The sequence below is a fragment of the Mastacembelus armatus genome, chromosome 5, assembly GCF_900324485.2.
Source record: "Mastacembelus armatus chromosome 5, fMasArm1.2, whole genome shotgun sequence".
Lineage (NCBI taxonomy): Eukaryota > Metazoa > Chordata > Actinopteri > Synbranchiformes > Mastacembelidae > Mastacembelus > Mastacembelus armatus.
The window spans coordinates 11103287-11116756 of record NC_046637.1 but is presented as its reverse complement, the minus strand read 5'-3'; the positions used below and the strand labels follow the sequence as shown (position 1 = coordinate 11116756).

The 13470-nt window shown below is 38.9% G+C and overlaps 1 protein-coding gene across 3 annotated transcripts in view; it reads right to left on the bottom strand.

Moving 5' to 3' along the window:
* Positions 1–13470, bottom strand: part of kaznb (kazrin, periplakin interacting protein b) — an 89812-nt gene that overhangs the window by 17657 nt on the left and 58685 nt on the right. For all 3 annotated transcript variants that reach the window (XM_026306179.2, XM_026306180.2, XM_026306178.1), the window contains exon 5: positions 1849–1956. In XM_026306179.2, coding sequence (XP_026161964.1) covers positions 1849–1956 — 108 coding nt within the window. The remainder of the gene's footprint in view (positions 1–1848; positions 1957–13470) is intronic.

The window sequence follows — 13470 nt, the reverse complement described above, 5'->3', positions numbered from 1 at the left end:
GATATGGTTGCAGCAGAATTAATTCAGCCTGCAGGCTTGCCTGCATGTAAACCTATAATGGCATTTTTTGGTTTTTGAGCACCTGCGTAACATAGCTAGCATACTAAAGCACATAATGTGAGTGCATCTGTGCGCAAAAGAGCCTGAGTTAAACCTCTTGCATTCATAGACGTGACAGTAGTTCAAAGCAGGCATGCCATTTGTCCTGTCTGTCAGAGGTTGACATTCAGCACTTTAGCTCTGTCCAAAGATCAAATGTGCTCTAACCAGATACTTGTCACATGAGGCAATGGATCTGTCAATCATGGAGTGACACTTCAAGGATTACTGCCAGGCTCATTCTCCTTGATTGATTAGCACCAAAACAAAAGATTACAACAATAACTTTTTGATAAAGGATGCAATCAACACCTCATTAGAAGGTATATTGGATAGGGATGTTTTTCTGCACTGTCCATTGCTATAGTATCTTATCAAACCTTATAGAAGTATTGTAATTATAGTAAGAAGTCTTAATTAAAATTTTGTCTGAATCTAGCTTCTTTTTACATGTCTGTATAAACACAGTACTACAGTACAGCACTTTTTTAATAATTCCAAGGTCATGCTGTAGCCTGACTCTCAACTGTACTGAATTATATTCAAAGTATTGCTTTTATCTGAAACTTTCCACTCCTCAGTGTCCTTATTCTTAAGCTTAACTCTCTGTATCACTATGCCATTCATTTGCTTTGCTCACATTAAAGCCAGAAGTAATCCTAAAAGCCTGCTTTTTTCTACCCTTAGCTCTCCACCACTGTATTGCTCTCCCTTCTCTCAGCTGCACACAGTTGACCTGTCAGTCTACATTATCAGTGCTGGGGTGTGTTGATAGAGAGCTGGGACAGAGCAGCATTAAAATATTAGCTAGCCTTGAGAGAGAATAGGAGGTGAACAAAAAAAAGAGAGTGAGAGAGAGAGAGAGTAAGAGAGAGAGAGAGAGAGAGAAAGAGAGAGAAGGAGGGAGGCTGAAAGCAATGATGGGCACAAGGAGAAGCGGGAGAATGAGTGACTGAGGTCACCACTGTCACTGCCCATTGTTGATGGAAATTACATGAGGCTTGTCTAATAGCCACTGAACGTGCTCTGCCAGCTTCAGGGGGATAGATTAGATGAAAAGAATTGCAATTATGCTGCAGACTTTCTGGTTTGGTATCAGTGTGAGAACAACAAAGAATAACAGCAGTCATTTTCATGGGAAAAAGAAATGGACACAAGCCTTATAGATTAAGCAACAATACACTTGCAGTCACTAGACTTTATGATCAATACCTTTTGTGGTGCATACTATTGTGATTGGTCACCTTGATTACCACACACTAAAGATTGAGAGACTATTATTCTGAGCTTCACAAGGCTCCCTATAAAACATTTTATTTCTCAGACTGATGACAGTGATTGCAGAAAATAAGCAGCCTTGCTGCAGTGCAATAATTGCACATTACAACATAACTCTACTACAACAGAGTTCAATAAAGCTCTATTCAGATTAAAATAAAATGCTTTTCTCTAGCAACAAGTCAATTAAATCTCACAGTCTTGTGCTAGTGTCCAAGCACTATGTACTGAGTGACAAACATGTTATTTAGCTACAATAAATCAAATGCTGCAGTGAAATGGTAAGACCCTTGTGGTCAGGTATCAAGAGCTGTTATCAGATTCTTCTCACATTTTTAGCCTGTACAGGCCTTTGCTCCAGTGTTAACCTCAAGCTGACAGCTCTGTGTCTTTTAGCTGCCAGGATAAATCGCCATGCACACTTCCTACTGTCACCAAGGCAACACCTTGTATTTAAGAGCAACACCGTACCTTTGCCCAGCGAGCAGTCTGGAGTGCCAAAGTCCATGAGGCTGGATATCTCTGTCGGGTAGCACATGTCTGTCACCACTGTTTTCTGTCTGTGATGCACTGATGTATCTGCAGGATTAAAAAATGAAGATCATTTCACATGAATCAAATGTTTATACTATCATCAAAACATCCTATTCATAGTCACACAGTCAGGTTGATCAAATTGGTTGCATTCTTAATAATAGTGTGTGAGTGCATAAGTGGCGTGTGTGTAATTGTGTAGTTAAAGCCAACTGGGTAAATCAGATAATTTATATTCTGACTTGTCAGTTCAGCACACCCTCCTGAGCTTTCAGACACATCTCTCCAACAAACGACTGTAATTGTTAGCAGCATTACAAAGCAATTGATGATACATGCTTATTTTATTATTGTACAATGCATGGCTAACGTTTAAAATTTATTTATTGTTTTAGATCTCTTTTATCCTCAAATAAAATCCATCCATTGATCCCACAATGTTCCACTGAACCATTTTTGCACTCTATGTATTCAGATAATGTCACTGATCAAATATTTCTTTGAGCTGCAGCAACTGAGCTTTGTCTATTCATCATTTCTCTTAGTAAATTCCTTATTAAGTTCACTTTTTATATCATTTAGGTTCTCCCTGCCCACTGCCTCTCTTCAGTTCCCTTGGCAAAATGCTTCACCACCCTATATGTGGTTTTGTAGAGCAGACAACATGACATTACAACAGAACAGAACATTCCAACAGATTTCCCCCGGAAGAGGAAAACTTCAAACTATATGTAATTCTGCTGATCTTATTCTTTTCAAGCCATGCAGTAGATGTCAGATTTCATGCTAGATAAAGGCGTGACAGCACCTCTTCAATATCTACGTGCAGCTTTTCTATTAAACATGTTTTCCAGAGTAACCATGAAACTTCTCCATGAGTACAACAATAAGCATCTACCCTGAGGTTTTGTCTGAGATGTGCCATCTGCAGAACCACTCTTCCTCAACAATAATTTTATTCTTGCCTCCTAGCCTCCATATTTTGACAGTTTCAATTTCACAACCGTATGGTCTTTATCTAGACCACTGACATTCCCCTCCCATACCCCCTTCTCCATCCTGTTAAGATGTTGTTAAGCTGACCTTTTCCTCAAGCTTTAATATGGAGATTGGATGGCAGACAGGCTCATGCTCAGTCACTTTACTGCTGCTTTAACAAACAAGCAAACAATAATGCAAAAGAGGGAGACGAAAAGGCTGAAGCTGTAAGCGTCACTGGGAAAATTCAGACAGCTCCTTGTCTGAATTAAAAATAAAGATGTCAAAACATTAATGATGGTAATAACAGCCAACTTTACTTTGACAAGCTAGTATTTAAAAGTCTAATTAAAACTATTTAAAGCTAGTATTTAAAACTATTTTATTATCACATGGTATTTTGTATATGCTATATGCTTAATGCGTGTGTTTCATATAATAAACATGTTTCACCTTGATGTTTATTTCGGTTATATGTGCATTTTCAGTGGTTCAGTGACTTCTCATTCCCAAGGGGTGTTTTGATTAGCCACCTTCGACTGTATTTCGACTGTATGTGTGCACTGGAGAGTTTGGGTATATCCTGAGCAGTAAACAGTATATCTACCACCTCATTTCCACCTGGCTGAACCAATGATGCGAGAGGTTAAAGGTTATGAAAATGATAAGGCAGAGCTGTGCTGAGTTATTTGTAACTAAACTGACCAGGCCAGGCAGCACAGAAGCCCAAACAACTGGCTAATGACCATGATCTCAAGCAATGCAGAGCAATGTCTATAGATATATCCACTTAACTATCATCCACTATAATGGTAAATTTGCACTATGCCTTTTATTGGTATGCAATTAAAATCAGTTGAAACAAGAAAACAAATAGTTTTTGCATTTAAAATTCATTCAACTGGTGTGACAATTTGAGCTGCTCTCTAAACATAAGCTACTGCTGTAATAAGATGGAATTAGAAACAGAGCAGGTACTGTTGTACTGTATTTCATACTATAGTATGGCAGTACATTCATTTGTGATCTTATGTGTAACTCCATTCAAAGAAAAGAGCAGCTTTTATTGTTGGATTTTGTACACTGAGATGTTTATTTTTCTTAGGCTGATTTAATCTCAGTTGAAGTTGGCACTACATGTGGTCACCAAATGGCACAAACCAGCAAGAGTAAACCACACGTCAGCATCTTGACTTGTCATAGTAGGAAAAGCACAGGTGTTCCTAATATCATTAATAACTGCTCTATCGAGCTGTCCCAAGCCACTGCATTGTGACAGGGAACCAGCATGCACAATACCAAGAACCTGACACTAAAGCAGGTAAGCAGGATTCAACCATCATTAGTTTTGTTATTTACACCTGTGGCTTTCCTACTGTGGCCTGTTAAAATGGAAATGCATGTTTAACAAAACTCTCTTGAGAGCAGCCAGTGTAAACAAAGGATGACATTATCAAATGTGATTTAAAAAAAACATTCTTATTGGTTCTCCACAATTAATTTCCCCATGTACAGAGAATGATTCCCAGTTACACACCTATTGGTACAATATAGATGCAGAGACAGGGGACACCTGTCAGTACACAGTAAAGTGAAGACCTCCATGCACACGACAAGGGAAAAACTGCTTCAACAGTATCACCAGGGAAGACAACCACTAATTGTAAATGAGAGTATGCTGACAGTGTGTGATTGTAGAAACATTACCCAAGGTGGGGTAGAAAGTTAGAGAACTTCCCTTCTAGCTAGTTCTGAGCTGAAGGGTGCAGTAGACATGTATGGGACATGATGGAAAGAGGAGCCAAACAATGGGAGTAGGGAGTGGATATTCAAGTACAAATATGAGGCAACAATAAACCGGTCTTTGCCCATCCTCAGCCAACCTTTAATTATATTGCCATTCAGTCTGTCATGCAGCAGACGCGTTCATTCCCATATCAGTCATCGCACTGGAAAGGAGAAGAAGATCACCATGCTACTGTGGAGACACAGCCCCTGAAAAACAGTAATGCGAAGCCCCAATGACTTGGCTGCATAGGCTGCATGTACCACTGTGTATAAAAGTGTAGGCCAGCTTTTTATGTTGATTCAGAGTGGTTCTCAGAGAGCAAAGGATCACTGCAATGTTTAGTTATTCACATATTCTCTGGTTTTTGTTCTTTGTTAAGTGTAAAGAGCTATAGTGTTGACTGGGGTTTGTGATGCAGATTATACAGTAATACAGTGATTCAACAGATACTAAGAAGAATTTCTCCTGCTAATTGCTAGACAGAGAGAGAGCGGTAATAAACAATAAACTATCAGAACAAAAGCAGTACAGGTTTTTTTAAAATGACACTGGGATAACAAAATGAGTAAAGGGTAAAATGACTGTCATAATCCTAAAATGTAAAGCTCTAAATACTTTTTCTGTGGTGCACAGTAATTATCACCCATTGGCTTGGCGATAGCCATAGTGTTAAATTTTCTATTATTTCCTCTCATGCATTTAAATTGGCACGACATAATGTGAGAAGAATTTGAAACACTATCTAAATGAAATTTCACAGCAGTGCCAACACTGAATAAATTAACAAAATTAAATGATGTGAAGCCATTTGAGTTTCTAACCTTTGGCAAAAGGCCAAGTTAGTAAACCTTGCTTGGTTACATAAGACAACAGCACAGAGTCTGGTTGAGAAATATAGTGTCTAAATATTCCAGAAGGGAGACTCCTCATCCCTGACCCCAGTACTCACAGGTCCTTTCTAATATTATCAGGCACAGACACATGGAGCTTGCCCAAATCTCAGTATACGGGGACACTGAAAAGGCACTCCCACACAGCACTATGCATTTCCACTTGTTGGTATCAGTAACAGCCTTTGACACAGATGGTAATGTTGACCTGAAAATAAATCTCCTTTATGATTCAGTTTAATATGAAACCTGGAAATTATACCAAAAATACAGTGTAAAACCAGAAAATTCCTCATTGACGTGTCTATAAACACTAGATGTAAATGTGTCAAATAATTATTTAACAACAGCAGTGAAAGACTGCCGAAAAGTTAATTTGTATTCAACACACCCTTTACACCATAAGAAATGCAACAGATAGATTTCTCCTTAGGGACAGATTGAAAGTGAAGCTAAATGCTATACATCGAAGGTCGAGCTGTCACAGCTCTATTATACAACCCAAACATGCAGCGAAAACACTGCAGCAAAAATGACATTCCTCTAAGATTGTATTTTGCCTGGAGCTGTAAACTTACTGTCTATTAATCTGTGCTTCTAATCATATGTGCCACAGTGCATCAATACTCCCAGCACACTCACAGAACATTAGACCTGTAAGAATGCTCCAAGGCTCCTGTGATCCATAGCCTCTGGATGCTCTCTGTGCGCTGCCGTTAAGAGCACAACAGCAGCCAGCCCTGAGGAACAAAAAAAGCCCCTTCAGGGACACATCCATTACATCAATGAGGAGAAATTGGTTGAAGAAGATGAGTGGCCAGGGTTACCAGTGTTATGGCTGGCGTTGTTCAGCTCAGCAGCCTCTGGTTTTGTTGCATTTCTCTCGCTAGGCCAAGGATTTTAAAGAGCAACATGTACTGTAGAAAAGTGGAGAATGCTGAGAGGCACTCGCAAATCTCAAGTAGTCTTTATCAGGAAATGCTAAACTGTAACTGCAAAATTTTCAGCACAGAGTGATTCAGTGACATATTCCGTGAGATTATATACATTATTCCATATCAAAAGTTCATATCTAATTTAATTTCGACATCGTTTCTTCATTTTGCAGGCGCCTTTTCAGAGATGTACAGAGAGACAATCCAACGACTGAGATACAATCCACATCTAACTTTATAAAACATTAAGGCTGCCCAGGGTGATTAATATTCTTCTAAGCCTTGTCCTAACTTAAATCAACTGAAAAACCCCTCACCACAATGTGTCAAAACAATTTAACGTTGTTCAATTGCTAATAAATTGCTAATCCTCCTTAGTTTCTCAACTGATTTTTTCAGAAAACATAACATGCACTGACATGAAATTACACACACAATAATTGATCTCCGCAATTAGATTACTAATTCAATTTTGTGTCAGAAATAAAGTGAAAGGACCATACTGCAAGATAAAACCTGCACTCTGACATGTCATCAAAAGTAGATAGGGGCATTTTTGAGTAAGTTTTCTGTCAATATCACTAATTCAGCCTCACTCCACACCTGCTCAAAATGGTATCATCGTAGTGCTCTACTCTATGATTAAACTGAGCTATGTCATTATGCTGAAACCAAAGCAGATGAAGAGCTCAAGAGAGCAGAAACTACCCCAACTGATTATTCATAAAAACCCCATCAGGAAAACACGGTAATGGCATGATGCCTAACCTTGGAATCATGTATTTATTCATCATCCCTTACTGACTAACATGCTCATCTGTGTTGAGCTGTTGAACTAAAATTGTAAGAAAACAGAAATTAAAATAAGAATTTATTGTAGAGTGAAATCACAAAATCACATTAGTCTTAATGCTAGTTAACTTATGGACATAGACAGTTGTAGAGGAGATAATTGAGCATTTGCGATTATTATTGTGGCACCAAAAAATGTGGAATCCATTAGATAAAAAATGTTTCTGTAACCATGGAGGATTAGCCACTGTTATTTTTACACTAGTTAATCCAACACAGCCTCCTTGAAGAGCTCCATAGTGAGCTGGGCCTGTCTGATGGGCCTGTTCTCTGCCACAGTGGTGAATAATAAATTAATACCGTCAGGTTTTTTCTTTTTTTCTTTCTTCTTTCACTCACAGATTAGTTTTGGTTTTGCCACAGTCCAACAGGGTCACCAGAGTGAAAAGCTGTTACAGTGAATACCAGACCTAATATAGCACTACTTTTCAAATGCAAACGCAAAGAGCGCTGCACTACAGCTGTGGCTGTGGGAGAATTACATTAGTACTGAATTAAATAAAAGAAAAAAATTAAAGGAGAAGATGAAATTAGTTCTGTGCTATCTTTAAAGTCTCATAAACACTGAAACAGCTCCACAATTACTGTACATAAATGCCCAACAGACACAAATATATACACACAACCCTTCCCTTATTCATGCACATAGTCAGATACGCATATAAGCTTGTACACACACAGATTTTGTGGCTCATGTGCTTGATTCTGTGGGGTACAGCTGGTCATGGCATAACCCAAAGGCTTTACCAGACCAGGAAAGCTAGATGAGAGCGGATTTAAAGTGAAGATTAAGCAGGAAAATCTATCTGGAAGAAATCCAGCACTGACACAACAAAAAAAATTCCTGCAGCTCTCCTTGTGCCAGCGTCTCTGGTGCCTTTGATAAAAGCTGCAAAGATGGCAGTAGCAAGCCTGGCTCAGCTCTTTAATATGGTCCAAGCGCACAAGGACATTTGGAAAATGTGAGATGTTGTGCTGACCTCAATGCCCTTACAGGCCTTTTCACACATGCCAGACCTGCCATGCCCATCCCAGCTGCCTCTGCAGGATCCAAGAGGGACCAGCTTCTCTCAGGACAGCAGGACTGGGACAATGGGCAGACTGGGAATCATCAGACTAAATACACTCTTCCAAACTGGCACATCTTTTTCCACACCAGTTTTCACATCCAACGGGTGAATTGATAGTTTGTGTAGTAAAAAACTGTTTGCAAGAAAATGAGAAAAACAGCTATAAATACATCACAACAGCAGACGATTTAAGGGCTCCAGTGGGACAGCAGAGTCCCTTCTCCAGGGGAAACTGTCACTACTCATCACATTGAATAATACAACACAATAATGCAGCCCCTGGAGTCAGTGGTGGGCGTAACACACACACACACACACAACACAGATTTTCTTTAGAGACTGCTATAGTATAACAGTGAAGTAGCATGTTAAGCAAAGTTTGAAGTGCTGACCAAGAATGAAGCTGGTTAAATAATAGAACTAAGACTACCATGTGCACTCGGCCAAGACAAGTCAGCCACTGATGAAAGCATTAGGAATCACCCACGCAGGAACCCACACTGTCAGCTCTACCAGTCAACATACTGTCTTCAAACAGAATTAAATATCATCTGCATTGTACAACTAAATACAGCAAAGCTTAACTCAAACTGAGCATCTATGTCTGTGTTGGAGAAAAAAGAATCAAATCTGATGGCAATGTGTTATATTGATTTGAAAAATTAGCTATTGTGTGACATATCTTGCTCTTGTTATAAATAGTGCTTGCCTGCTACTGTTGCCACTACAGTCTATTATAGTTGCTAATTGCAGCAAAAGAGCAAAACACACAAAAGGCATGCTGTGCTCTTGGCATCAGACATAATATGAAAAAAAAACATACAAGTACTCTTCTGCTATCATGGAACCGACAACAAAGTCGAGAGCTATTACTCTTCTGCTGTAATGATCCTCAAACTGGCAAGTGCACAATGACTCGTAGGGTTTATGATGATGATGAAGTGAAAAACTGCGTTTAGAATAAATAAATTAACAAGAAGATCTTACATTTTTCCGACACACAATATACTGTATTTTTGCATCATCAGCTGTGATTAATACATACATTTCTGATTCAGATATTCTTGACTTTCCGCAACTTGTCTTGGGCTTTATTATTCAGTATCTCCAATTATTATAAACCTAAATAAATAAATACACAAAACAAAGAAATTATAAAAACAACACACGTGCATGATCACACCCAAAAAACAAAGCAATCAACTCATCCCAAGCACTGATGCATTCCCATGCACAAACCCTGCAGTCAACATCATGTTTACCTTTAGGTTGTGTGCCAAAAGTACACAAACTATTTTACCATAAGGAAGAATAAATCAAATCTATGTCTGAATTCCACTAGTGGAACTAAACTCTAAGCACTAAACTCTAAGCACAAATCCTGCAAGGGCTTAGTAAAAGAGTATTAGAGAAGATGAAGATATCAGGTTAGAAAATGTTTAGTGTATAACTATTGTCTATTGTGATTATTTAAATTCAAATGCTGTGATGTTCAGCATGAGGCAGGCTGGTTTGCAGTCAAATGTGAAGAGCAGCACCTCCAAATCTGAGGCCACAGTTTTCTACCAGATATCTGTGGTTTGGGAGTGATTTAAGTAGTTCAAGTATCTGAGGATTTTGGTTTCACATCAAAAGGAGTCAATCGAGGTGGTTTTGCCATCTGGGTATGATAACTCCTGGTATAGGTGCATTTGATCTAAAAAAAAAACAGCTGAGATGGTCCACGCTGCCACAGGTTAAGTCCCCCACTTCATATATCAAGGTCACACTTTGGAGCAAGACAACAATCAGTGTCAACATACTGAATAGTATATCCATGATAATCAATACCTGGAGAAACTGTTAACTAATGTGTCATAATGCCTTTGGAATGGAAAGCTTGCTCAGTCAACTTAGGACATGATTTGGACCTGATCAGAGAAGGAGGCTTAAAAAACACTGAGATTAAGACAGGAATCCTTCCCACCCAGCGCAATCCCCCCGGTCGTTACTCATATTACTGCACTTGAATTACATAATAAGTTGTGATAGAGAAGGGATGTGTAAGTGTGAGAAATACAAACACTAAAGTCATTCTGTTATCCTTGGAGAAAGAAATACATCATACAGAATTACATCCCTCTGGTGAAGTGATGAATTACCCTCTGAGGTTGCAAGTTTTACAGTAATAGTGAAAAATGCAGTAAATGAAAAATGACCCAGTGAGCTAGCCATGCCATGGCTTATATTCGCAGCTGGTGTTACAATAGATGCTAAAGTCTTTAAGGTCATTGCCTTCCTCTTGCTTTACAGTTCTATAGGATCCTGAATCAGCTTTTTGCTCAGCAGTATTCACCACTCAAAATGAATAATGTCTCCCCATGTTGAGAAGGAACTTGACCGCTTACTCCTCTCCAGCAAAGAGACGAGTCCTTCTTTAGCAAGAGCATCCACAAAAACCCTCTCCTTATTCTGTAAGTGCGTCAGACTACATGAGACTGTAATTAATGGGATGACAGTGGAAGTGCTAATTAAAATCTCATCTAAGTTTTATAAACCTAACCACAGTTCTTCGTGCACATCATAATGCTCTTCTTAACACAGTAAACTTCACACATCTACCAATTACCAAAGACTTCCACACTTTACTTCCATCTAGTTATTTAAAACCTTGACCGCATTAAGTGATGAACATTGAGGCAAATACAGTTTCTTTTTTCAAGTCAATATTTTTTATCCCTCATCTATGAATGCAGTGTATAATACAAACTTATATGTTTTGCAATACTGTTGACAGATATTTTTTATTCATGTATTGCATTTTATTTTTTTTAATTAAAAAGAACAATAAGAATCATGATTGAGTCATGTCTATATGATATTTGTATTTCTTTTTATGTTAATATCTATGCACAACCCCAACAGGTGACGTCACTTATTTTGACCTTTTTCTCTGGGCTGTGTGGCCATGTACATACTATTGACTGACATCTTTCTCAGTCTCCTGTCAGCTTTGTCTCAGACAGGAGGGTGGGATGACTTACGCCCACATTCAATACTGACCGAAGTTTAATCAGCCAGAATTACTGAAAACATCTGTGGGGTGTGCAAGGCATTTAAATCTGTTGTCTAAATGTCATTGTGTTATCTATTGTAATGTAATGGTACAAGGCCAGCCTGTACTATCTGAATAGGTTGAACATTGCTAGAGCAATACCAACTGGAATGCACTTAATTTCCACACATTTTCCCACTCAATGCAACTGGTTAGTATACAGATGTATTGGCAATCTTCAAATACTGAAGCAGTTTCTCTATCATACTTGTGGTCTTTTACTCAAGTGCATTATCATTACATACACAGTCCCTAAGTGAGAGTAATCTAAAAGACCATTCTCCATTATATATTCCTTAGTAAATATTCGGAAATGCCTGTCTTGTTGTAAATATCACCAAATCATCAGAGGGATTAAATGGAAGGAAATACCAATTTCATGTTAGCTAATATAATTTAGCCAATAACACTGTACAGAAATCTCATTAAGGAGAAAGGCCAACTTTCAACAACAGCAGTGGAATACAAAGAGGAGAGCAATTTAAGAACACCAGAATAGGTCATTACTGAGAATTGAAAATATGAAAAAAAATTTAATAAATCAAATGTTAAACTCTTATGTCCAAGTTGAAAGTATTCCTTTGTGATGAAACTATGTCTCAATGGAAGACAGCACAACCTCCTTGGCAGCTGTTAGGACAACGGTCTGATGCAAGCCAGTGTTGAACCAGATAAATCCATTTTTGGAGGGGATGGTTTAAAGTCCTCTATAGAATTTCATTATTCAACATTTGTAAAACGTGCCGTTTTATTATCACACTTTTGCCATTCACAGTGGTACTCACAGTGGTAGACTAGTTTCCAGCCAGTGGTCTTTTCACTGCACTGCTGCTGCAGGCTGACTTTTCGCATGTTGCCACAAACACTGTAATTGCTCGCAGAGTCCAAAAGCTTCTCCTCTCACTCACTGCCCTCTCTTCCTGCATCCTCCTCCATCAATCAACCAACCTCTTCTCCTAGTTTTAAAACCCCCAAATCCCTCAACTCATCTAGTTCTTTCTCTCTTAGGAGTTTTTTCTCATGATTATTAAGATTCCTCTCCTCTCCCTGTAACTCCTGCAGTGAGAGAGATTCTCTCCCTCTTTTTGTTTGTCCCTCGGCCTTTATGCCCCCCCCTCCCTTCCCAAGCTGGTTCTGCGTCACTGATCACCATCCGTTCAATCCTTCTTCCCAGGAGAGTAACTGCAGTAATAAGAGTTGGGGGGCTCTGAGACGCATAGTGTTGGCACCCTGCAGGGCAGTGACAGAGAGGCATAAACATAGTAAAACAAGAAGAGCAGAAAGAAAATAAGAAGCTATATGAGAAACAGCAATGGTATAAATGTTAATTTCTGTTCCTTGCCCCTCAAAAACTTGAGATTGTGTTGCTTATAGGGGAGCTCAGATCTCTTTTGGGGGAGCTAAATCCCCTTGGTTCCCCCATAATTTGAAAGCTGAATGAGACCTCTGTGATGTAGCAGCATAGCAGAGTCATCGTTATCAAATCAGAAACACTGAAAAAACTGTTTTTCTGTTCCTCTGTCTCCCTGAGGCAGCGTACACTCAGGAGACAGGACTGGATTGACTTGAAGTTCCCTCTTCCTCCACAGTACTGTCTGTTTAATTAACACACACTCAGATTCTTGAGGCGCTACTTTGTTTCCTATATGTGCCATTATTTCTGTAGGCAGATGTCCCAAACCACTCCCAACCTCATACAAAACCTATTTTTTCAATCTGAGCCCCCCAAAAAAAGCTTATATTTCAACACCAGAGATCAATTTACCATGAAGTTACAGTGTGAGATTTGCCTCTGCAAAAGTATGCTTACCCCTGTGTGGAGCTGAAGATTACTTTAGAATGCACAGACAGGAAAATATGTTTGAACTGCCTAAAGTAAACAGTGTTACTTATATATCACTGACAAATATGAAATGTAATTCAAAAGGTCAGTGCAGCTTCTTTCTCTGAA